At 39.2% G+C, this 26,662-nt stretch overlaps 1 protein-coding gene across 3 annotated transcripts in view; it reads right to left on the minus strand.

Moving 5' to 3' along the window:
* The window catches only part of GIGYF2 (GRB10 interacting GYF protein 2), a 124,885-nt gene that overhangs the window by 18,306 nt on the left and 79,917 nt on the right, over nucleotides 1-26,662 (minus strand). For 2 of the 3 annotated variants that reach the window (XM_060301732.2, XM_060301731.2), the window contains exons 15-23: nucleotides 22,544-22,710; nucleotides 20,906-20,968; nucleotides 19,175-19,266; nucleotides 18,007-18,114; nucleotides 16,912-17,012; nucleotides 15,145-15,245; nucleotides 13,095-13,256; nucleotides 11,751-11,909; nucleotides 8,405-8,641 (exon numbers count right to left, since the gene is read on the minus strand). In XM_060301732.2, the coding sequence (XP_060157715.1) occupies nucleotides 8,405-8,641; nucleotides 11,751-11,909; nucleotides 13,095-13,256; nucleotides 15,145-15,245; nucleotides 16,912-17,012; nucleotides 18,007-18,114; nucleotides 19,175-19,266; nucleotides 20,906-20,968; nucleotides 22,544-22,710 (1,190 nt within the window). The remainder of the gene's footprint in view (nucleotides 1-8,404; nucleotides 8,642-11,750; nucleotides 11,910-13,094; nucleotides 13,257-15,144; nucleotides 15,246-16,911; nucleotides 17,013-18,006; nucleotides 18,115-19,174; nucleotides 19,267-20,905; nucleotides 20,969-22,543; nucleotides 22,711-26,662) is intronic. The other variant, XM_060301733.2, reaches the window with a different exon arrangement.

The raw sequence follows: 26,662 nt of genomic DNA on the forward strand, positions 1-26,662 counted from the left end.
AAATCTACAAACAACAAATGCTGGAGAGGGTGTGGAGAAAAGGGAACCCTCTTGCACTGTTGATGGGAATGTAAATTGATACAGTCACTATGGAGAACGGTATGGAGGTTCCTTAAAAAATGAAAAATAGAATTACCATATGACCCAGCAATCCCACTACTGGGCATATACCCTGAGAAAACCATAATTCAAAAAGACACATGCACCCCAATGTTTACTGCAGCACTATTTACAATAGCCAGGTCATGGAAGCAACCTAAATGCCCATCGACAGACGAATGGATAAAGAAGGTGGGGTACATATATACAATGGAATATTATTCAGCCATAAAAAGGAACGATACTGGGTCACTTGTAGAGATGTGGATGAATCTAGAGACTGTCATACAGAGTGAAGTAAGTCAGAAAGAGAAAAACAGATATTATATATTAACACATATATGTGGAACCTAGAATGGTACAGATGAACCGATCTGCAGGGTTGAAATTGAGACACAGATGTAGAGAACAAATGTATGGACACCAAGGGGGGGGGTACGCGGCAGGAGGGTGGGGTGGTGGTGTGATGAATTGGGAGATTGGGATTGACATATATACACTAATATGTATAAAATGGATAACTAGGGCTTCCCTGGTGGCGCAGTAGTTGAGAGTCCGCCTGCCGATGCAGGGGACACGGGTTCGTGCCCCGGTCCAGGAGGATCCCACATGACGCGGAGCGGCTGGGCCCGTGAGCCATGGCCGCTGAGCCTGCGCGTCCGGAGCCTGTGCTCCGCAACGGGAGAGGCCACAACAGTGAGGCCCGCGTACCACATAAAAAAAAAAAAAACCACCAAAAGGAAATTCTGGAGTTCAAAAACGTAATAACTGAAATGAAAAATCACTGCAGGAGCTCAAAAGTATATCTGAACTGGCAAAAGAATTTAGTGAACTTGAAGAGAGAGCAACAGAGATTATGCAATCCAAAGAACAGAGAAAAAAAGAATAAAGAAAAATGGAGAGCCTTAGAGAAATGTGAGATACCACTGAGTGCACCAACATGTGCATAATGCAGGTATCAGAAGAAGAGGAAAGAGGAGCAGAAAAATTGTGACCTAAATCTCAAATTTATACAAAAAACATTAATCTACATATCCAAGAAGCTGAACAAACTCCCAATAGGATAAACCCAAAGAGATCCACAAATAGACATTATCATGGTAAAAACGCTGAAAGCCAAAAACAAGGAGAAAATCTTGAAAGCAGCAATAAGGAGGAAAAACAAATTATCACTTACTAGGGAATCCCAATAAAATCAACATCTGACTTCTCATCAGAAACAATGAAGGCCAGAAGGCAGTGGGATAAGATATTCAAAGTCTTCAAATGAACAAAAACTGTCAACCAAGATTTCTATATTCAGTAAAGCTACTTTTCAAAAATGAAGGAGAAATAAAGACATTCCCAGATAAAATTAGAAAATCTGTTGCCAGCAGACTCACCTTACAAGAAATACTAAAGGAAGTTCTTCAGGCTAAAAGCAAGTGACCCTAGAAAATAGTCTGAATCCGCATGAGAAAGCGAAGAGCACCAATAAAATTAATTATATAATTATAAAAAACAGTAGTACATGTACATTTCTTCCTCTTTTAACTGATTTTAAAAGCAACCGTATAAAACAATGTATATATATATTGTTGAACCTATAACATACAAAAATCTAATACGTCAAAAATGGCACAAAGGAGTTAAGTGAAAACAAAGCTGTAGTAAGCTAATGACTCCATATGGTAACCTGAATCCACAGGTACAATTTAAGAGAAGCAGAAATGATAAATAAGGTTATATAATGAAAGCTATACATACATACTTGCTTCCCTTCTCTCAGCGTCTTTAAGAGACAATATAAAGGAATAAATATAACATTTTATCATTGCATTTGTAACATTTACAAGATGTGATACAACAAAAATACTACAAAAAGGAGAAAAAAGGAACAGAGCTTTAAGAGAGTAGCATATCTGTGTCAAACTGGAAAATACAGTGATGAAAATCATTAAGGATATTAAAATGCTACATTAGAAAATAATTTACTTAACGCAAAAAGAAGCAGTAAAAGAAGAACAGAGAAACAGAAAGGATGTAAAAAACAGAAAGTTAAATGGCAGATATAAATCCAACTATATCAATAATATCATTAAATGTGAATAGGTTAAAGAATCCAATAAAAAGGCAGAGATTATCAGACTGAATAAGAAAATAAGATTGAACTATACTGTCTAAAAAAGACGTAATTTATATTCAAAGGTATAAACAGATCAAAAGTAAAAGAATAAACAAAGATTTATCAGGCAAACAGCAACCAGAAGAGAGCTGGAATCACTATACCATTATCAGACAAAACATACTTTAAAACAAAAAAATGTTAATAGAGATAAAGAGGAACATTTTATGATAATAAAAGGGTCAATCCAGCAGGAACATATATAACAATTATAAACATATATGCACCTAACAAGAGAGCACCAAAATACATGAAGCAAGAAATGGCAGAAATAGAAGGAGATATACAATTCAACAGTAATACTTCGAGACTTCAATACTCCACGTTCAGTAAGAGGCAAAACAACTACAAGATCAATGAGGAACTAGAAGACTTGAACAACGCTATAAACTGACTAGACCTAGTAAACATCTATTGAACACTCCACTCAACAAGAGTAGACTATACGTTCTTCTCAAGTGAACATGGAACATTCTTCAGGATAGACCTAAAGAAGGTAAAACTTTATGCCAGAAATAAAACTTTATTCTAAGACATAAAACTAAACTTCAATAATTCATTTAAAAGAATAGAAATATACAAAGTATGTTCTCTGATCACAATGGAACAAAATTAGAAATGAGTAAGAAACAAATTTTGGAAACTCTCAAATAAGTGAAACTAAAACACTCCTAAATAACCAATGGATCAAAGAAGAAATCAAAACTTATGGGTAGCAGCTAAAGCAATTTATAACTGCAAATGCCTAACTGAGAAAGAAGAAAGATATCAAATGAATAAAAAACTAACCTTCTACCCTGAGATACTAGAGAAAAAGAGCAAACTAAACTTACAGCAAGCAGAAGGCAAGAAATAATAAAGATGAAAGAAGAAATTAGTGAACTAGATAAGAGAAAAATCAATGAAACCAAAAACCAGTTCTCTAAAAATATCAACAAAACCGACTTAACCTGATTGTCCATGAGGAAAAAACCCCAACAGACTCAAATTACTACAATCAGAAATAAAAGAAGCACATCACTACTGATCTTACAGGAACAAAAAGAAATACAAAGGAATACTATGAACAAGTGCTTGCCAATCAATTAGATAATCTAGATGAAAAAGACAGATTTCTATAAAGATATAAACTAACCAAAACTAACTCAAGAAGAAACAGATGATCCAAATAGACCTATTAGAAGTAAAGACATGGAATTAGTAATCAAAAAACTATCCACAAATAAAAGCCCAAGCACAAATGGTTTCATCACCACTGAACTCTACCAAGCATTTAAAGAATTAATACAAATTCTTCACAAACACTTCCAAAAAATTGGAGGGAACATTTCCTGACTCATTCTTCAAGGCCAGCATTACCCTGACACCAAAACCAAAGAAATCACAAGGGGAAAACAAACACACACTACAGACAAATACCTCTTATGAACATGGACATAAAAATCCTCACCTCCTTCAGCCTAACGAAGGGCATCTACAAAAAACACACAGCTAACATTAAATTTAATGGTGAGAGACTGGATGTGTTCCCCCACATCAACCCAAGATCGGAAATAAGACAAGAACATTCACACTTGCCATTTCTATTAAACACTGTACTGGGGTTCTAGCCAGGGCAATCAGGCAAGAAAAAGAAATAAAAGACTGGGGGAAAAAGTAGTAAAACTACCTCTATTTGCAGATAACATGATCTTGTGTACAGAAAATCCTAATGAATCCACTAAGACACTATTAATTAACCAGTCCAGCAAGATTTCAGAATACAAGCTCAATATACAAAAATCAACTGTACATCTATACACTTGCAAAGAACAATCTGAAAATGAAATTTTGAAAATTCCATTTATAATACCATCAGAAAGGCAAAATACTTAAGAATAAATTTAACAAAAGAAGTAGAAAAGTTATACTCTAAAAACTATAAAATACTGAAAAGAAATTCAAGAAGATCTAAATAAATATAAAAACATCCCATGTTTATGGATTAGAAGACTTAATATTGTTAAGATGTCAAAACTCCCCAAACTGATCTTACAGAGTTAATGCAATCCCTATCAGAATCCCAGTTGGCTTCTTTGTGAAAACTGACAAACTCATTCTAAAATTCATATGGAATTGAAACACAGGAGAGCCAAAACAATATGGAAAAAAAAGAACAAATTTGGAGGACTCACACTGATTTCAAACTTAACTACAAAGCAATAGTAATGTCAAAGCAGTGTGTTACTAGCATAGCGATCATACAGATCACCTGACTAGAATTCAGAGTGCAGAAATGAACCCACATGCCTAATTTTTAAGACGAGCACCACAGCCATTCAGTGGACAAAGAACAGTTTTTTCAACAAATGGTGCTAGGACAACCAGATAAATCACATGCAAAAGAATGAAGTCAAACCCTTACCTCACATAATTTACAAAAATTAACTCAAAATGGATCAAAGAGCTAAAACTACAAAGTCTTAGAAGAAAACATGGGATTCTGTAAACTTTATGACCTCAGATTTAGCAATTCTTAGATATGACAACAAAAGCACAAGCAACAACAACAAAAGTAAGTAATTTGGACTTCATCAAAATTTAAAACTTTTGGGCTTCCCTGGTGGCGCAGTGGTTGAGAGTCCGCCTGCCGATGCAGGGGACACGGGTTCGTGCCCAGGTCCAGGAAGATCTCACATGCCGCGGAGCGGCTGGGCCCGTGAGCCATGGCCACTGAGCCTGCGCGTCCGGAGCCTGTGCTCCGCAACGGGAGAGGCCACAACAGTGAGAGGCCCGCGTACGGGAAAAAAAAAAAAAAAAAATTAAAACTTTTGTGCATCAAAGGACACTATAGATATGGAGGTGAAAAAAAACAAATAATAGAAAGTATTTTTAAATCATTTGATACAGAACTTAAATATTGAACATATAAAGAACTCTTAAAAAACTCAGTAAGAAAAAGACAACCCAGTTTAAAAATAGGCAAAGGAGGGCTTCCCTGGTGGCGCAGTGGTTAAGAATCCGCCTGCCAATGCAGCAGGGGACAAGGGTTCAAGCCCTGGTCCGGGAAGTTCCCACATGCCGCGGAGCAACTAAGCCCGTGCACTGCAACTACTGAGCCTGCGCTCTAGAGCCCGTGAGCCACAACTACAGAAGCCCGTGTGCCTAGAGCCCGTGCTCCTCACAAGAGAAGCCAATGCAATGAGAAGCCCACGCACTGCAACGAAGAGTAGCCCCCGCTCACCCCAACTACAGAAAGCATGCACGCAGCAAGGAAGACCCAACGCAGCCAAAAATAAATAAATTAATTAATTAATTTAAAAAAATAGGCAAAGGATTTAAATAGACATTTCTTCAAAGAAGATATACAAATGGTCGATAAATACATAAAAACATGCTCAACGTCACAAGTCACCAGGGAAATGCAAACCAAAATCACAAGTTCTCACTTGACACCTACTAGGATGGCTATAATCAAAAAGTCAGATAATATGGGTTGATGAGGATGTGGAGAAACTTGAACCCTCATACACTCAACGTAAAATGGTGCAGCCACTTTGGAAAACAGTCTGGCAGTTCCTCAAACCAGTAAACACACTGTTATTATATGACCCAGGAATTACACTTCTAAATATATATATATATATGTGTGTGTGTGTGTGTATATCCACATAAAACTTGTACATGAATATTTAAGGCAGCAGTAGTCATAAAAGCCAAAAGGTAGAAACAGCTCAAATGTCCATCAACTGATGAATGAATACACAGAATCTGGCATATCCACATAATGGAATATTATTCAACTATAAAAAAGGGGGAAAAGTACTGATATATGTTACAAGAACCTTAAAACATTATGCTAAATGAAAGAAGCCAGTCACAAAAGACCACATATTATATGATTCCATTGATCTGAGATGTCTAGAAATAGGCAAGACAGAATAAAGACAGAAAGTAGATTAGGGGTTACTTAGCCCTAAGTTAGGGGAAAATAGGGGCTGGGGTGTGACAGTTAGAGGGTTTGGGGGGTGGTAATGAAAATGTTCTAAAATCTATTGTGGTGATGGTTGCACCTATCTATAAATATGCTAAAAACCGCTGAATTGTATACTTTAACTGATTGAATTGCATGGTATGTGAATTATATCTAAATAAAGCCGTTTTAAAAAGCTTTTTTCTCACGAGAGCCTTCAGCAATTCCTCATAACCATCTTGAGCTCTTTATCTTCAATCAGAATGCTTATCCATAAAGTAGCTCTACAGTCTTCATGGGAGAATAGGAGGGCAAAACCAGACAAACAAAAGACACAGAAAAGTTAGAGATCTGGAAGTTACCCCTGCCTTTGTCTTCTCTCTCACCCTCATATTCTGATCAGTCACCACATCCTGGGATGTAGGGCCTCTTAAGAAAGTCTTTTGACAGCCTTTTCGAGGCCCTGGAGCCATAGACTCATGGGTTCTAATACAGGGCAGTGCTATCAACTCTCAGCTGGACCCAAGGCAAGCGACTTAGCTTCTTAACATTTCTCCTCTTTGGTAAAACACCAGGTATTAATACCTAAGCTTTATAAGGGTGGTTGTGAAAAAAAAATGGAAAACTGTCAGTACGTGCCTGACACAAAGCAAGCACTCAGTTATTAGCAGCTTCTCCAACTCCTCCTTTCCAATCTTGCCACCCCTAGGCTTAGATCAAACTTTTCTATTCCTTGCCTAGACAACTCCATCACCCCCTCTCAACTGGTCTACTGACCTCCAGTTTTGTTCAAGTCCATCTCCTATTTAGCTCTCAAAGTGACTTATTCCCTCCTGTAAATCTAGCAGTGTTATTTCCTAGCTGAAAATTCTTTTTACCACTCTAGGTCCTAATTTCTTAATAGAGTATATACAGCCCATGGTGATATGAACCCTGCCCACACTTATCTCATACCTCACTCTCCAGCAACTTCAGTCTGCTCTCACAAACACCCTCTATTCCCCAAACTGTCTGACTTTTCTTTTTTTCTTTAAATTTAATTTTTCCCTCCCTTAATGACTCAGGTTTAGAAGTTATCTTCTTTCAGGAAGCCTTCCCTAACTTCTCAGGTGGACAGTGGTTCTCACATATTAGTGAGCAGCAGAATCCCTGGAGGGCTTATTCAAACAAGATTGCTGGGTCCCAGTCCTAAGAGGTTCTGATTCAGTAGGTCTGGGGTAGGGCCCAAGAATGCGCATTCCTAACAAATTCCCAGGTGATCACACCCTGAGAATTACTGCTTCATGCCCCCTCTCTTACTACACCCACCCCCCTGTATTCTAATTTTCTGTTTATGTCTTTATCCCATGAGCTCCCTGAAGACAGGGGACAGACACTAAGCCTTATGGCTAGCCATACACCCCATGAGAAGTTATGCAGACTCTACCATAAACCTGCTTCTCCCTCTCCAATTACTCAGAGTTCATCAACAGTCCCACTGCTTTCCCAGTCATTGGAGGCTTACCATCTAAGAGCCATTCCAACTTCTGCCCTTGTCCCTCAGATCCAGAGAACCACTAAGTCTTGCTGATTGCTATTATGCCAATTCTCATCCTCTGGCCCTACTCATTCTTACCACCACCATCACACTCTCTTTACTGGTCTCCCAGTCTCACTTTCTACTTATTTCAAATAATGCTTTGAATCCTCCTAAAACAACATTTTGCACACATCACCTCAATCCAACTTTCAATAAACCCCCACAGTCAGCTATGTTTCAAGCCCTGTATGATGGTTCCCGCTTACACATCCAAATGTTTATGTTTCTTGCCCTCATAAGTCTATGAGCTCTCTGAGGACAGTTGCCTTGTCTCATTTATCTTTGTCTTAGCAGTGCTGAAATGATACAGAGTAGGCACTCCAATGTTTAAATTTATGAACCATACAGACTTACTTGGTTGTGCCTGCATCACTGCTCGTGTCCTACCCTCTTTTATTTATTCTTCCCTTGTTTAAAATGCCTAACACAAAGTACAATGCATCGTATTGTTTCCTTGATCAAAAAACGAAGGTAGCAAGCAATATTTAACATAAAAAATGTACACTGTTTCACTGCTACTGCACTGCCAGCACCTACTTAACTAAAAAAAACGCTAACAAGTAGCTCCTACGGATGGTCTGGCGTGGTCTAGCTGGTGTCTAGGCTCTACCTTCATCTGCGCCAGCTGTTGCTGCTGCTGTTGCTGCTGCAACCTCCGGAGAGCCTCTTGCTGCTGCTGCCTCTGGCGCATTAACTCCTTCTGCCGCTGGAGCTCCAGCTCTTTCCTCTTCCGTTCCTCCTCCTCGTGCCGGAGTCTGGCTGCCTCCTCTTCCATTCGCAGCCGGTTCTCCTCTAATCGACGCTGGGCTTCTTCTTCTTCCCGGGCCCATTTCGCAGCCTCCTCTTCCTTCCCAGAAGGAAAAGTAAATGATAATAAAATTTAACTGTGTTTTAAAAAAAAAATCTGAATCACTTTTCAAGGCTTCAGTCAGAGGCATGCTTACAGGATAATTATCATGTTTAATTTATTTGCTAATTTCTACATAAAAGGAATGTCACTTTGAACATCTGTGTAAGTACTGATCTCTTAGAGATCACCACAAACTGCAGGCAAGTCTCTTGGAAACTGTTCCAACATTGAGGCAGAGATAGCTTTTCAGGGTGCTGAGTGCAAAGAGCTGTCAGGACCTGCAAGAATACAGATTACCAGGCAAGCCTCAGCCAGTTCCGGACCCAAAGCAACTTTACAAAACCACTTAATTCCATGCCAGGTTCTCACCCGTTATGGCTCACAGGCCCCTTGGAAGGTCTCTCTTTGACCCATCCTCTACCCCTCTACTACTTTCTGCAGTACCCTGGCTCATTTTCCTTCTGCTTCCCTCCCTCAAAACCATTCCATGTGCCCCGTGGAATTTTCTTGGCCTTCCTCCGTGCAGTCTGATTACTGCACCTGCAATGCTCTAGAGCTCAGCGGTCCCCAACCTTTTTGGCACCAGGGACCGTTTTCGTGGAAGATAATTTTTCCAAGGACTGGGGGGTGGCGGTGAGGTGGCTTCGGGATGATTCAAGCTCATTGCATTTATTGTGCACTTTATTTCTGTTATTATTATATCCACTCCACCTCAGAGCATCAGGCATTAGATCCCGGGGGTTGGGGACCCCTGCCTAGCTTATCCAGACAGCACATTCCCCTCCATTCTCCAGAACTCAGGGCAGACACCAGCCACTCTACGAGTACTTCCCTAGCCTTCAGGAGGTAGACTTCCCCTCTGCCTTTTGATTATGCCCAAGTATACCTTGTCCTCCTCTCTCTGTCTGCTCTTAGCCCATCTGTGGCAGCAACTGTTACTACCTATCCAGCAAAAATTCCTTCCAGGTTGCTTCTTTGCAGACAGACCCTCCTGTCACATCAGAGGTTTAAAATGCCAGATTTTGCTTTTTAAGCTTCCAGTGTAAACAGGGACAGCCATGTGATGTGATTTAGGCCAAAGGGATGCTTCCAGAAAAGATATTCTTCCCAGACAAAAGGAAAGAAGCATGAGAGAAGAGTCACTCCCTTTTTGGGTACAGGGTATGGTATCATATCCAAAACTCCTAACCATTAGGCAAAAAATATGAACTCAAAAGTCAATACACCGGGATTTCCCTGGTGGTCCAGTGGTTAAGAATCCACCTTCCAATGCAGGGGACATGGTTTTGATCCCTGGTCGGGGACCTAAGATCCCACGTGCCACCGGCAACTAAGCCTGCGAGCTGCAACTACTGAGCCAACGCACCACAACTAGAGAGAAGCCCGCGTGCCGGAACAAAGAGCCCACACACTGCAATGAAGATCCCATGTGCCACAACTAAGACCCATTGCAGCCAAAAAAAAAGGTCAACATACCAAGAAATGGTAGAGCAGAGTGTGCACCATCAGGTGGAAAAGTCAACACACCAGGAGATGACAGAGGAGAAGCATGCCAAGGACCTGGATCCTTAATGATATCACTGAGTCACTGAAATGCATGTTTAACTGCCTTATTTCCAAAGAACACCTTGATGTGTGAGGCAGTACCGTTATCTAATGTTTAAGCCATTTTTAGGTGAATATTTTGATTTTTCAGCTGAAAGCATCCAAAATGTGGCATTTATTTCTTGTAAAATCATTACCTACATAGTCTGTGAGCTTCTTGAGTACAGAAACAATTTCTTTAAAAGTTTTGGACTCTATCAGCAAACAATCGTAACAACTGGCATATAGTATATTAACAAAATCTATTAACTGTTAAATGAATAAACCAAAGAATCTAACCTGGAACTTATCTATCTACCTCTAAAGAATTTAGATTTCTCAAAGAGTTTCAATCAAGAACTTAAGCAAAAGCAGGTAATCTCCAGCTTCGTGTCAATCCAACCAACAAACAAAAACCTACTACACCCCTAAGTGTGGACTGCTGTACATGGTGACTTCCTTCCAAAGAGTACAGTAAGGGGGAAAAAGAGTAACTTTACAGTGGAGATACCTGACAAGCACTACTGCAGCCAGGTGATCAATGTCAACATCAATAACCATAAGTCATGTTAGTAATATGTACCCTTGGTATGTGATGAAAATGGTACTTAACTTCTGTGATCTTCTTCTGAAACACCCATAACTCCAGTCTGATTGTGAGAAAATCTTCAAACAAACTCCGATAGAGTGTTACCCTACAATCCACTGACCAGTATTCCTTAAAACTGCCAAAGTCATCAAAAACAAGGGAAGTCTGAGAAACTGTCACAGCCAAGAACAAGCTAAGGAGACATGACAACTAAATGAAATATTCTGGATAAGATCCTGGAACAGAAAAGGGACACTGGGGGAAAGCTGAAGAAACGTTAATAAACTATGGTCTTCAGTTAATAATAATCCATCAATATTGATTTATTAATGTGTCAATATTGGTTTATTATAACAAATGTGCCATACTAATGTAAAATAATAATAGGGGAAACTGCACTATCATCCCAATTTTTCTGAAAATCTCCAACTGATCTAAAAAGAAAATCTACTAATAAAAAAAATCTACCTCCGTTCTTAAACATTAAAATGAAAGGCTTTAGGGATTCTGGCTGCCCGTAACAGCAGAATGGCATGGTTACAGCAGAATCAGATAATGGTCATCGCTGCCATCAACTTATGGATTTACTAAGCAGCAAGGAACTGTGCACTCTAAAAGTGTGAACTGGGGAGTACCCTAAGGCAAAAAGTTGTCAACCTCCAGATCTCACGTTTGGTTTTTTAAGAGCAGGCCTTCAATTTTTCTCTGGTGCCCTCGTTTTTTGTTTGTTTTGATTCCTTGACATTTCGTTCAGCTTTTATAATTACATGTGGGATGGTTATCACAAAAGTACTAAGAGTCAGTTAGATGTCTTTTGGTAATTTGCAGCAACCTGAAAAAGTTTTAGACAGGCTCTCCTAATATCCTAATACTTTCTTAATCACTAATTCCTAGCTTCAAAGAAGCAATGAGAAGAGCAAACCATCTGATCACCTGCTTGCGTAACAATTCTTCCTGCTTCCGCCTTTCTTCCTCTTCTCTTCTCCTTTCCTCCAGTCTTCTAAGAGCTTCTTCTTGCTGCTGTCTTTCTTCCTCTTCTCGTTGTCGCCGTAATGCAATTTCCTGCTCCCTCTGGCGTCGCAGAGCCTCCTCCTAAATTAAAAAAAAAAAGCAAGTGTGTGTGCGCACGTGTGCGTGCATCTCAATTAATATATTACATCATAATCTGGAAAGAAACAGGCTATGTGCTGCTAAGATCCTGTTAACAGTATATATAAAAAGTATCTAACCAGGATCTAGGGCAAAAAGTATATATGTGAGCTGGGGAGTAGGTATATTAAGAGTTAAAATAATTTGTATTTAAAATATTAATAGTTGAATAGCACTATGTGCAAAGTCCATCCTGGTTTCTACATTAGCTACATCACTTCCTGATTAACACTAAAAAGGACGCAGGCTTCGGTTTCTCTGTTGCTACCATTAGTCCCTATTTTTTTCATCAAATGAGAACCTAAGGCATAGAGAAGTCAAACCAACATAGCCACCAAAAATGCCTGGTGAGGTAGAGAAGTTTTCCAGTCAAAAGTATTGAATAAAGCCACGTGTCTCAGAACACGTTGCTAGAACTAAAGTCTCACGGATATTAAATATACAGAAAAGGGTCTCACTGTCAAAATAACTTAGGAAGAAATAATTAGCAACACAGAATTAAACAGATCTCTTTACTGCAATACTTCTTGAAGTCCTTACATTGCTAATGTGGAGTGTGACTCTACGAAATACTACTAGGTCTAAGCTAACCTCAGCATGGACGTGGATGCCTTTTTTCAGAGTTCCTCTTAGGGCAAAAAACAAGAAGGAAATGTGAAGCAAAGGCTAGACACTGGGGCTGTTTCAGAGTGGATTCTTTCAAATGGGATCTTTAAAAATCCCAGTAGAAAAAGGTCCAAGCACATAATAAAGAATTCCCAAAAAAGAAATACAAGTGGCCACAAAACATGAAAAACATTCAGTGTCACTGGTTATAAATACTTCAGGACTTAATTACTTCTGAAATCTAACTGGTTTATAAAACCCCAGGAAATATGTAAAAGCAATCAACTCCAATGAGTTACTAGGACTGAAGAATATCCCTCCAGTGGGTGTTAGTGGGTGACAGACATTTTTCCTAAAGGGAAGTGAGTCTCCTAAAATTCTAATCCCAATCCTGCTAACTCCCTGATGCCTTAGGGGAGCCTTCTCCAGGAGAACTATGACCTGTGAAATGACGGGAGTGAGCAAGATGTCCCACAGGCCCTCCTTCAGTGCTAATCGTACAAGCAGAGTTCTCAGACATACCTGTTTCCTTCGGGCAAGCTCTTCTTCCTCGCGCCTTTTCCTTTCTTCCTCCTGCTGTCTCCGAAGAATTTCCTCCTGTTGTCTCCGGAGTTCTTCTTGCCTCTTTCGATCCTCCTCTTCCCGTTTTGCCCTCATTTCTGCCTCTCTTCTCTCCTGCTCTAGCTGTGGTTACACAAGGGTGCTCTTAGAAACTTGAGGCCAAGCACAGAACACTCCAACATCACTGACCAGTACTGTTAGGAGCTGGTCAGTGCAGACACTGGAAGGTGGAGACACCACCATTCACTCAGTTAATGTGTAGTGCAAGTGGCTGATGAAAGCAACTCTGTGAGAGCTCTAAGCTCTGCTATGTCATAGTAACCAGAAAGTTTTATGCTCTTCTAAGCTGGATGCACTCACCCCTACTTTTTACCTGTCTCTTCGCTCCATACTACTACTGCACATCTCCTATATGTGGGAGAGTGGCCTGTGTTGAGAGTAACATCAGAATTCTCTTGGGATGGCGTTTCTTTGCTCATCCCTACAAAGGATTTTCTGATTGAAGATCTAACAATGTGTCTAACAAGGTTTCAACCGCAACGTTGTTGAAAAATTACAGAAGTTCTTTAAAATCTGAAGATCAACCACTTAACAAACTCTATCATGTATAATTCCCCAATACTAGTCAAATCCAGCCCCTAATCTCCAGTCCTATTGCCACACATATAATTCAGGCCTTTACTTTCTCATCCACATTCCTAACAGTCTCTTACCTGGTTTCCCAGCATCCTATTTTGCCCAGAGTCCCCAGTTCAACATCCAACCTCCACCAAAAAAAATCACTCCCAGGCTTACATTTAATACCATCCTTCACCTTGAAAATAAATCCTAAGTCTTTAACGTGACACGGGTAAGGATCCTCCTGATTGGCCTGCCTCATCTTCTTTAATCTCTCTCATCATTTATTCCTCAGACACACCAGCTCTAGACTGGACCAAATTATTTAACTCTTTGCTGTGCCAGGATGTTCTCATACACTTCTAGCCTTTACAGGTCTTGTTTCCTCCAACTGCAGTTTAATTTTCACCTCCTTCTACTCTGTCAACCCAAAACCCTTCAACTGAGCTAAATCCTACTACCCTTCAAGTGAAACGGGCTCAGGTATTACCACCCATCCAAAGTGTCACCCGATTCCTGATCCCCACCTCTCCTGCTAGGTAGCTGGCCCATGTGCTTCCTTTTGTTGCTTGCCTGTGTCATCATCTTCCCAACGCCCCCAACACACACACACACCAGACAAGAATGCACACTTTCATCATCTATGTGTTCCCAGCACAGAGTGCTATGGAACAAGAACAAACTCAAGAATTGTTTGAATTATGGTCTGTCACTCATATGGAGACAAATCCTGACTCTGAACTCATTTCATATTCTGGGCACTCTAAGGATACTGTCACTACCTCGGGATAAGAATGCACTAAACATAAAATAGGAATAAGATTTTCTCGGAGGCATGAGAACCCAGAAATCATTTCAATAACACTAAGGGTTCACAGACAACCTCTTCTGACAAGTACTAAAACCAAAATTCAAGATTCCTAGCTCCTCCAGAAGATGTGAATAGAACACAGAATGTAATATTAATGTTGAGCTTTTCAGCTGCATGTCTTAGGCACTAAGAGGCGTAAACAAACACCACCATAAAGATTCAATGTGGGAACTCAAGCCTCAGACCAAGGGTCTTATAATAAGCTATGTAGTGGATATTTTCTTATGATCTTACAAGAATTTATACCATGAATAACGTAACATACCACCATGATCATTAATGTGTCGACAAACCAATTTTAATTGATTTAATTTAAACTTGTTACTTTAAATTGTTGTGAGGTCTTTTTGGGGAGAAGGTGGCACAATAATGACAGAGTATGAGTGTGCTTAAACCAGCTACGTAGCCGTGAACTAAAAGGAAACATGTGTAAGTAGCTAGAGAAATAGAGACATCAATAAACAAACGTCTACGAGCTGCGGTTGGAAAGCATGCACTGCTATGGAAGAATGAGTTTCAGACCTTTGCAGCCTTGGCCTTCTCCATCTGCTGAAGCTGTTCAAGGGCAGGTCCCGGAGTGGTGGTGTCCAGGGGAAGATCCCATACGCTACCACCTTCCCAAACTGTAAGACAGGAGGGGAAAAGAGTGAGGCATGTCAGAGCTTACATACATGGCTAAATATCCAGAAGCATAATGAAAAAAGCTGTTTCCTTGTCCCTGAATGAGCTCCATCACCTGTATCTGTTCTGCTCTAAGCAGACTGAACTACCAGTGGGCTCTCGTTTATATCAACACCCTCCAACACATCTAGAAGAAAGTACCAGGCATTTACTGGGAACTAATTGCATCCTCAAAAAAACCCGTATCTGTTCATATCCCCATTTTTACAGATGAACAAGCTAATAAGGGTCAGAGGTAGTTTTGTAACATTCCCAAGGACACATGGCAAGCATATGGCCATGCCAGGATTTAAATCCCAGTGTATATAGATCCCAAAGCCAACGGTGTTTCCAGTAGCCACACAACGTCTTACTGCATATGAAGTGGAGAGAAGGGTTAAGAGAGGTATGGCTGTAGAACTAGAGAGAACTCAGTGGTTGCACAATATTGTGAATGTATTAAATGCCACTAAATTGTTCATCTTAAAATGGTTAATTTTATGTTACATGAATTGCATTTCAATGAGAGAGAGAGAGAGAGAGAGAGAGAGAGAAGTACAGCTGGAGCTGGGAGTACTCTGGAAAGGCTAGGCAGGTCTCACAAATGACACTGGGTCCTGCTGACCTGAAAGGCAGCACAGGGTCTGATATCAAAGTAAATGAACAGATAAAGGCTTCTGAGCCTGTTTTCCTACTGCCTGTAAGGTTTGCTGACACCACTTTTCAGCATTCTCTATTTCCTACATTCCTATTATAGTCTATTTATGGACTATAAATTATTGTCTGCATAAAACCAATGGACTGTTTGTAAAGGACCTTAATTGATCATACCTGAAGAGAGAAAACGTTTAATAAGGTATTTATAGCTTTTTAAAAAGTGAAGACTATTTTAACATCCTAACAACTATAAATGACTCCCAAGAAAAAATAAGGTACATACAGCATGGGAAGTTGAGTTGATAAGAGATAATAATCAGTCCTTCTCCTGCCATAATCCCCAGGGTCAATGTTAGCAAGAGAACTATGATATGAATGGCTCAATGGTTCAAAGAAAACCCCATCAGAGCCCATGGTCCTTACCTCTTGTAAGGACTATCTATGGTTCAAACTACCCACACCTCTGCATGGATCAGACCTTAAGAAACAGAAGCGTTGCACCAGTATCAAAATGTTTCAAAAATCCCAGCCCTAAATTTTCCAATTTGATGCAAAAAGATGAGCGAATGAGGTAAGGGTAGACTTTTCTATTCCCAAAATTCCTGGGTACCTGCAGTGTTAAAACTACTCATCAGCCCTCGACTCAAAAGAATAGATCATCGTTACTTATGTTTTTAACTTACTCTTTTTCTCACTCTGGTGAAGAGAATAAAAACAATTCAAAAGACTTTTCTACAGTGGTTAGAACAACATAAAAAAAGAGAGGCTGACTCAAGTTCAAGAAATCTACCTACTAAGTAATTTCTAGCAACTCCTTAACAGCTATTTTCAAAACAAAACAAAAAACTCACTTTTTATTAATATCCAATACAAAACACGTCGAAAAACTGATATGCTTTTAAAAAAACGGAATTATAAGTTATACGAGTCTAAATCCTTGAAGCTATACTAAAGGCCAATCTAAGGTTTTACCTGTAGGCTGTGAGGCTGTTGGCTGGAGTTCCCAGATAGAACCAGTATCTGGCACTGACACAGACCTAGTTACTGAGGGAATGACGTTCTGATCAGATATTCTGCAAAAGGGAAATTAGAAAATTAACTTGTTCTTGTCATCCACGAAAATAAAGAGGTATTTCCAGATTATTTGTAGGTTTCTGAGGTTATTTGGCCAGAAAACTTCATTGTTTTAACTAAAACATAACACTACCAAAACATTTAGGAAAGGAAAAAGGATAGAGGCAAGGTAATCACACCTCTGGACCCTCGAGGTATTAGCTAATTTTGATTTCCAAATAATGGATATGCGTACTGTCTTTAAAAAATCCAGAATATCTCAACGAGAGTCACAGAGGCATCATGTTATCATGAAAAAACTCACAGACCTTAAGTCAAAAGGTCTGCATTTTAATTCTGTCTCTGAAGTGTTCTGTGTATTATGTCCAACCAAGCCACTCTGAGTCCCAGTTTGCCCATCTTTAAAATGGAGACCTGAACACCTAACCTGCCTACCTGCAGAATGGGTTATGGCTCAAAAGAGAAATATAAAAGGGTCTGGTTAAAGTGGACAGTAAAGTTTTTAACAGCAGTGACGGACACCTCTGCAGGAGGCGTGCAGGAGACCTACCACCTTGCCCATCTCCTTGTAGGAGACACAACACATACTACCCTGAATGTTAACTTGAAACAGCAGGAGTTTAAGACTTTTAGCATAATTTCCTTTTCCTTAGACCTACCTTAATGGCTTTTGGGTCTGGAAAATTATAACCCTGTGTGGCATTAATATCTTTCTTGAGACATCACAGGTAAAAATGAGATTAAACTTCTCGACTACATTTTTTTGTTGTTGCTGATTCCATGAGCCTACGCTGCTTTTCAAGCGCTCTTAGTATTCTTTGGTTATTATTCAAAATTTATCCTCTGAGTAAAAAGACCAAATAAATGCTTTACTTATTATTATTTTTAAAACCTATATTCTATTTTTACACACAACACACAAAAAATTTCCTTTCCTCTCTTTCTTTAAAACATACACACACAATGTGACACATCATGGAAACGACCACCAACCTCATCTTTAGTGCCTGGAACTGTTGGAGAAGAAGTGCCAACTGTTGCTGCTGCTGGGAAGACAGTGCTGCTTTCTGTTGTTGAGCCAGAACTTGTGCATATTGTTGTCTTCAAAAAGTAAAACACAGTATAACCTGTCTATCCACATTTAGTTCACTTTACTGAGATATTAAAAGCAAAGTTCAGGCCCCCCCAACAAAAACACCATTAGAAATAGCTATCAAATATATTTTTACAATTCTTCATAATAGTCACACAAACAGTTCTGTACTTTATTCTAGAAAGAACTGAACTAATAGATGGCATGCTTCTGAGTGGAAAGAGAACAGGAAAAAAAAAAATTAATGAAATGCCCAAAACTGGAAAGTTCCCTTAAGATGACAGTAACCTTTTATTAGAAAACAAGTGAGAAATAAAACAGATTCAAACTAACAGCTATTTCCACATGAAGAACTCTTTGCAAAAATAAAATCACTTGTATAAAAATCCTCAAATTTATACGTTTCAGCTTGGAAAATTTTAGGTAAGATTTTTTTTCACTAGATCAGAGGTGGACAATTTTTTTTCTGTAAAGAGCCAGACAGTAAATATTTTGGGCTTTGCAGGACATTCACAACTACTCAATTCTGCCTCTGTAGTGCAAAAGTGGCCATAGATAATACACAAACAAATGGGTATGACTCTGTTCCAATAAAACTCTGCTTATGAAAACAGGTAGCCAGCCAGTTTGCCAACCTCTGCACCAGATGATACCAAATCTTACTTCTTCTATGAAAGGGACCCACACCTAAGTGACTACCATCATTCCATACCACTACTAATAGTATAAACTTTTACTTCTTTCCTGCCCCCTCATCTGTCTTTTCTCTGCAGCATTCAAAGCTGAGCCATTTAGAAGACTTAGTTCTTAAAATGTTTGTTGATTCTTGCTTTAGGAGCTAAAGATCTTGCAAAATTATAGTTATGTGTCATCTTCTACAAACTTCTGGTATTTAAGAAACAAGGTAAGACCAAACTTAGAATGTATAATGGTAACATGCCACTAGCTGGATTTGAAGACTGAAGTATCCTATTAAGTTTTCTGCTGTAAACGGTGAAATTTGGGAGCAGATTATATCTAAAGGCCCTTTTGGTGCTGCAGTGCACCCAACCGCATTACTGCTCTTACTGTATTAAGAACTGCTGATACTGGAGGTGCTGCATCTGGTATAAGGCTGTGAGTTCCTGCTGCCTGGTCAGTCGTTCCTGGTCCAACTCTCCCTGGGAGTAAAGGGGTGAAGGAAAGAAATACCACTGAATAAACTGAAAGAGCCTAAAAGCAATTTAGTACTTATATCTGAAAGGAAAATGAATCCTAGACCTTCACATCCCGCCCCACCTTTACACCCCAAACCCAAAACACATATTAAAAAAAAAAATCAGGGCTTCCCTGGAGGCACAGTGGTTGAGGATCTGCCTGCCAATGCAGGGGACGCAGGTTCGAGCCCTGGTCTGAGAGGATCCCGCATGCCGCAGAGCAACTGGGTCTGTGCGTCACAACTGCTGAGCCTGAGCTCTAGAGCCTGAGAGCCACAACTACTGAGCCCATGTGCCACAACTGCTGAAGCCTGCGTGCCTGGAGCCGTGCTCCGCATCAAGAGGGGCCACCGCAGTGAGAGGCCTGCGCACCGCAACGGGGCGTGGCCCCCACTCGCCGCAACTGGAGAGGGCCCGCACACAGCAACGGGGACCCAGCTCAGCCATAAATAAATAAATAAATTCATTAAAAAAAAAAAAACATCAGGCATCTTTAGAAACTAGTGCCATCTAGTGGAAGAAGGTGGTGTCAGCATTATAAGAGATTCCCTAAGGTGAGAAAGGTTCCTTATTTAGCTGCTGTTCTCCCCTCCTGCCCTTGAAGCTGAATGTTGTACTGTACTCCAGAGTTATTACTGTAACTAAATAAATGTATAATTCTCCCAATCTTAAAAGTGATTTATAAATTTGGAGATTATGGAGAAATTAGAGAAGTAGGACAAAACAGAAAGGAGTAAAATTAAATCTTATGAAAAAAATTAAAAAAAAAAAATTAAATCTTATGGTAGGATTTTATAATGACACATAACAATTACAGGGAGGTAGTGTATAAGTATGTCTTCTTCGTATTTCTTCTTAAAGGGGATGAGAAATGTAAAATTAAATGGAACATAAAAGAGCTCTGAAAACTGTTTAACACTCTATCCAAAAATTAGGTGTTTCTATTGCTATTAATACACGATGAGTTTAAAAATAAGCTGTAGTTGGGACTCCCCTGGTGGTCCAGTGGTAAAGAATCTCCCTTCCAATGCAGGGGACGTGGGTTCGATCCCTGGTCGGGGAAGATCCCACATGCCGCGGAGCAACTAAGCCCGCACGCCACAACTACTGAGCTCACGCGCCTCAACGAGAGAGCCCGCGTTCCACAAACTACAGAGCCCACGTGCCCTGGAGCCCGCAACAACTAGACAGAAGCCCACGTGCTTCACTGCAGTCCCGCACACTGCAGCTAAGACCCAACACAGCCAAAAAAAAAAAAAAAATTTTAAGTAAGCTGCAGTAAAACCCTATTTTTTAGCTTATATGTCAAATAACACGGCTGGAATTTAAATTTTGGAAAGCTAATAGTGGAAAAAAAATGAAAAGTGAAGTAAAGATAGTAGAAATAAAAGCATAAGGATGACATAGACTAAATTTAGACAAATCATTAGTTAACAGTTTATATCCTTATTACACACTGATTATAGTTTGGAAAAAAACATTTGATATATGATTTACTTGGGGTGAGGTACATCTGAAATTAAAGGACTTTTTCTTATTAAATATTCATGGATAGAAGCTACACTAGGTTAGTCTAAAATTAACTTAAGGGCAAAGGCAATACCTGACAGGAAGCAGAGCTTCCCATGGATTTTCCCCTTAAGTGGGTCTGACTGAGGCTCAGCCCCTATAATTGGAAGTCAAGAAATGGATTAGAGCAAGCATGCCAAGCTCCAAGTGATGAGCTTTCAGCGCTGAAACATGCAAGATAAAAACCCATCCCAATTTCTGAGTAGGTGGTAAAAATACAATTTATATACAGTAATACACAATACAATTTTTCTTTGGATTTACAACAGAAATGCCAGGAATAATTCCCCTCACCTAGGAATTTTCATTGCTCTCCAAACTATAGGAGGTCTCAACTCATCAGTGGATTGTAAAATCAATTACTGGATTGTGAAATCAATTACTAGGTCAAGATCAACATTTACATATTGGGAAAAAAAGAAAAGAAACGGAAAGAAAATACGTACATGGCACCAAATGTTTTGTGAAACGTGTTTCAGATATACCTGCACATTAATAAGTGTACAGAGTAGTGACATAAAAATCTTTTTTTTTTCCCTATGGGCTGTGATCAGAAGTTTGATAGCCATTGTTCTCACTTACGAACACTCTTGGCTACAGATGTTGTGACTGACTTATTCATCTTCATCACATAAGAACCTAACACAGCCCTGGCACAGATCTTCAATATATAATTGGTGAGTAAATCAATGGATATTACTGTAGAAATCCAGTGTTCACACTAAAGGTTTTTGACTATGGCCACTTTTGACTATGGCCACTTTTGACTATGGCCAGCAACCAGACACTCCAACCTGGAGAAGCAAAAGAGAGGCACAGATCCAAAGCCCCCCAAAGGAACTAAACAGGGAGAGGCCCAGGAGCAGCTGCAGAAAAAGACTTCCCCTTCAAAAGCACTCCAGGGTCAGCATACTAGGAGGGTTACGTTATGATCTAATTTTTAGTTAAAATATCAGTAACGAATGTTAAAAAAATAAAAGTCTTCAAAATATTCTGAAGCAATGGAATTTTATATTAGCAACATTTGCTTTAAGGCAAAACTCAAATTTAAGAACTCCGGAAGTCAGAAAGCAAGAGGCAAATAAATGGAGAGGAGAATGTGCATTCTAACTAGAGGCAACAAGAAACTCTAAGTCAATTGTGTTGAAGCACAGCAGATAAAGGTCAAAGCTCTGGAATGAACTTAGAAAGGTAAGGAGCCAGAACATGCATGACCTGGTAGAGAGGCTAGGATAAGATGTTCTCCTTTCAACACCTGATGGAAAGCTACTGCAGGATTCTGTTTCTTGAGAGAGAAAGAGAGAGAGAAAGAGAGAAAGAGAGAAAGAGAGAAAGAGAGAGAGAGAGAGAGGGAGGGAGGGAGGGAGGGAGGGAGGGAGGGAGGGTGTTTTTGTGTGTGCGCGCATGCGCGCGAGACAGAGAGAGAGAGAGAGAGAGAGAGAGAGAGAGAGGGAGAGAGAGAGAAGGACAGACACAGGTACACAGGTATTTGAGTTTTGAAAAGATCATTATAGCTAGGTATGTAGTCTCTGACTCAGACTTCCCATTGCCATTTCAGTTAATTACTTTCAAGGAACTAGTTTCTTCTTCATTAGATGTAACATCTGTTTACAAAGAGGAGCAAGTGCTTCTGTGTCCACTATGTGTTCTGGGTGAAGCATAAGGTACTTACCATATGAGGAGGGGGAGCTGGTCCAGGAGAGAAAGGAACCCTTCCCCACATTTTCATGATATCACCAAGAGGTTGGAAGCTTTCATCACATGCTCTCTTCACCAACAAAGACATAGTGAAATAGCCCGCCTGAAACCATTCCGCCATCTCCTGATTATTGAAGGGACCTACAACAGCATTAATTAAACAGAAAGGCAGTAAGAATCCTTTCTAGCTCAAGAGGAAAAATATATTTCCGGGGTCTGCTCCTCACCCAGAGGTAACGATCTGTTTCAGGTGGCACCTATCAAATATCTTGTATAACATCTTAATTTATCACAAAATGTGGTGAACAGGACTCAAACTAATAAAATACTATAGAAACAATTTAGAAATAAGCCTATGTCTACACATCCCAATTTCTCAGCAGTGTTTTAATTATTTTAAGGAGCATAATTGTCTCCAACTCACTCAATCTCTAAAGTTCTTTTGTCAGAAAAGCATAACACTAAAAAGAGTTAGTGTTTGTTAGACTTTGTAGCACAGAGAAATAAATATGAAGGGTTGAATATCCTCTTCTCTAATTTTCATTTTCTGTTAGAGTCTACTGGAGGTTAGGCAAAATATAAACAATAATGAATTAAATTAAGAAAAATCATAACATTTATCTAGGTAAGACTAAATCTGGCCTTGGTAAGGGAAAAAAAAAACCTAACAATCTCTAGATGTTTTACAGTAAGAAATAACCGAGTATTTTATACATAAAATTAACAAACTCACTATCAATAACCATTGATTCAGCAGCTATTTACTGAACACCAGTCACACAGGTCCAGGCAGGAAGATACAGCAGTAAACAAAACCAAGCCCTGGAACTTCCACCTCTGGGAAGGTGGAGTAGATGTACTTCTCCCTGCTCCTCCTGCCAAATACAACTAAAAACCCTGGACATTACATACAAAACAAACAAACAAAAAGATTCCTAAAGGTAGAGAGAAGGCAGCAGACTGACTAGAGGCCTTGGAGCCTGAGGAACCAGCTGGTGGTGAATTCCCTGGGTTTTCATTTTACCTCACACTTCCCAAATTTGGAGCTGAAGAAGTGAGCAACAAGAAACATGGCCCAATAAATACAATTGAAAACATGACCCAATTACAGGCTATCTACAAGAAAGTCACTTAAAATATAACAATATAGGCAGGTATAAAATGAAAGGATAGAAAAAGATATATCCAACAAACATTAATCAAAAGAAAGCTGAAGTGGTTATATTAGTATTTAATAAAGTAGGCTTCAGAGCAAAGAAAATTACCAGAGACAGAGAGGGACATTATATAATAATAAAGGGTCAATCCACCAAAATGCATGCACCAAACAACAAAACTGCAAAATATGTGAAGCAAAATCTGATAGCTGAAAAGAGACACAGAACAGATCCACAAGTTGAAGAATTCAACGAGAACAACTGATAGAACAACTAGACATAATCAGAAAGACTACAGAATTCAACACCACATCAACCAATAAGATCTAACTGACATTTACAGAACACTCCAAAGATAGCAAAATACCTGGAGAATTATACCAAACATTTAAAGAATTAACATACTGTGAAAAAAGTATGGATGTTTCTCAAAAAACTAAAAATAGAAGTACCATGTAACCTAGCAATTCCATTCCTGGGTATATACATCAACAAAACAAAACAAAACAAAAACACTAATTCGAAACACACTCCCCTATGTTTACAGAAGCATTATGTACAATCGCCAAGATATAGAAGCAATCTAAGTGTCCATCAACACTTAGAATAAACGGATAAAGACAATGTGGTATACACATATATAATGGAATGCTACTCAGCCATAAAAAAAAGAATGAAATTTTGCCATTTGCAACAACGTGGATGGACTGGTGAAATAAATTAAAGAAAGACAAATACTGTGTGATATCGCTTACATGTGGAATCTAAAAAATACAACTAGTAAATATAACCACAAAGAAACAGACTCACAGACATAAAGAACAAATTAGTGGTTACCAGTGGGAAGAAGGAAGGGGAGAGGGGCAATATAGGGGTAAGTAAGAGGTACAAACTATTTAAAAGAACCACACACACACACATACACACACACACAGAATTAACACCAATTCTAAACAATCTTTTCCATAAAATAGAAGGGGAGGAAATAAGTGACAGTTCATTTTATGAAACTAATATTACCCTGATACCAAAACCAGACAATGAGAATACCAAAAAAAAAACCCCCAAAACTACAAAACATCCTTTAGGAACAGAGACACAAAAATCCTTAACAACATAGTACTAAGATTCAGCAATATATAAAAAGAATTACACAGCATGACCAAATGGAGTTTATTCCAAGGATGCAACTGGTTCAAAATTCAAAAACTAGTCAATGTAATCTACCATATTTAACTGGTTAAAGAAAAATCACATGATCATATCAACAGAGGCTGAAAAGGCATTTGACAAAATCCAATATCAGATCATGGTAAAAGCTCTCAAAATAAAGGTTACTTCCTTAACTTGATAAACAGTACCTACAAAAACTCAACAGCTAACATTACCACTTAATTATTATTAAAGTTTCCCCTAAGATAGGAAAGTAGGATAAACAAAGCAAGTATGTCAGCTCTCACCCCTCTTATTCAACACAGTGTTGGAACACACAGTAAGGCAACAAAAGGAAATAAGAGGCATACATATTGGAAATGAAAAAAGAAAACTGTCCATATTTGCAGATGACAATAATAATGTCTACACAGAAAAGCCTATGGACTCTAATGAAACAACTCCTAGAACTAATAAGTGAGCTCAGCAATGTCAGAATAGACAAACATCTAAAACTCAATTCTATATAGTAGCAGTGAACAGATACTGAAATATAATATATACTATTGCTCAAAAAAATCATATACTTAGGTATACATTCATCAAAACATGTACAGAATCTATGCTGAAAACCACACAGTGCTAATGAAAGAAATCAAAGATCTAAATAAACTGAGAGACATACTATGTTCATGGATGGGAAGATTCAACATGGTAAAGATGTCAATTCTCTTCAAAATTATATAGAGGGGGCTTCCTTCCCTGGTGGCGCAGTGGTTAAGAATCCACCTGCCAATGCAGGCAACACGGGTTCGAGCCCTAGTCCGGGAAGATCCCACAAGCCACAGAGCAACTAAGCCCGTGTGCCACACTACTGAGCCTGCGCGCCGAGAGCCCATGCTCCGCAACACAAGAAGCCACCGCAATGAGAAGCCTGTGCACTGCAACGAAGAGTAGCCCACACTCACCACGACTAGAAAAAAGCCTGCACGCACCAACAAAGACCCAACGCAGCCAAAAATAAAATACATTAAAACAAAATGATATAGAGGTTTAACATAATCCCTATTAAAATTTCTGCAAGATTTTTGGTAAATATAGACAGGATTATTCAAAAATTTATATGGAAAAGCAAATTAGAAAAACTAAATGCTCTTTTGATAAGAGGAACCAGTCTACCCAATTTCAGGACTTACTTTATAGCTATAGTAACCAAGAGTACATAGTATTGGCTGGGGGGACAGACACAACGATCAAATAAAGAACCCAGGGAATTTCCTGGCAGTCCAGTGGTTAGGGCTCTGCGCTTCCACTGCAGTGGGGCATGGGTGCAATCCCTGGTCAGAGAACTAAGATCCCATAAGCCGTGCAGCATGGCCACAAAAAAAAAAAAAAAAAGAATAACGAACCCAGAAATCGACCAACACAAATATGCTCAACTAAACTTTGACAAAAGTATAAAAACAATTCAGGAGAGGAAAGACAGACTTTTCAACAAAAGGTCCCAGAACAACTGGACATCCATAGGCAAAAAAAATAAACCTTGACCTAAGTGCCATACCTTATATAAAAATTAACTCAAAATGGAACACCAACTTAAGTGTAAAACATAAAGCTATACATTTTTTGGGGAAAAAAACCTTTGGGATGTGAAGCTCAGCAAAGAGTTCTTAACACCCAAAGCACAATCCATAAAAGAAAAAAACTGATCAATTGCATTTCATCAAAATTTAAAACTTTTGCTCTGTTAAAGACTGTTCAGAGTCTGTTCTGAATCTTGACTG

This window comes from Globicephala melas, chromosome 7 (genome assembly GCF_963455315.2).
Source record: "Globicephala melas chromosome 7, mGloMel1.2, whole genome shotgun sequence".
NCBI classification, from domain to species: domain Eukaryota; kingdom Metazoa; phylum Chordata; class Mammalia; order Artiodactyla; family Delphinidae; genus Globicephala; species Globicephala melas.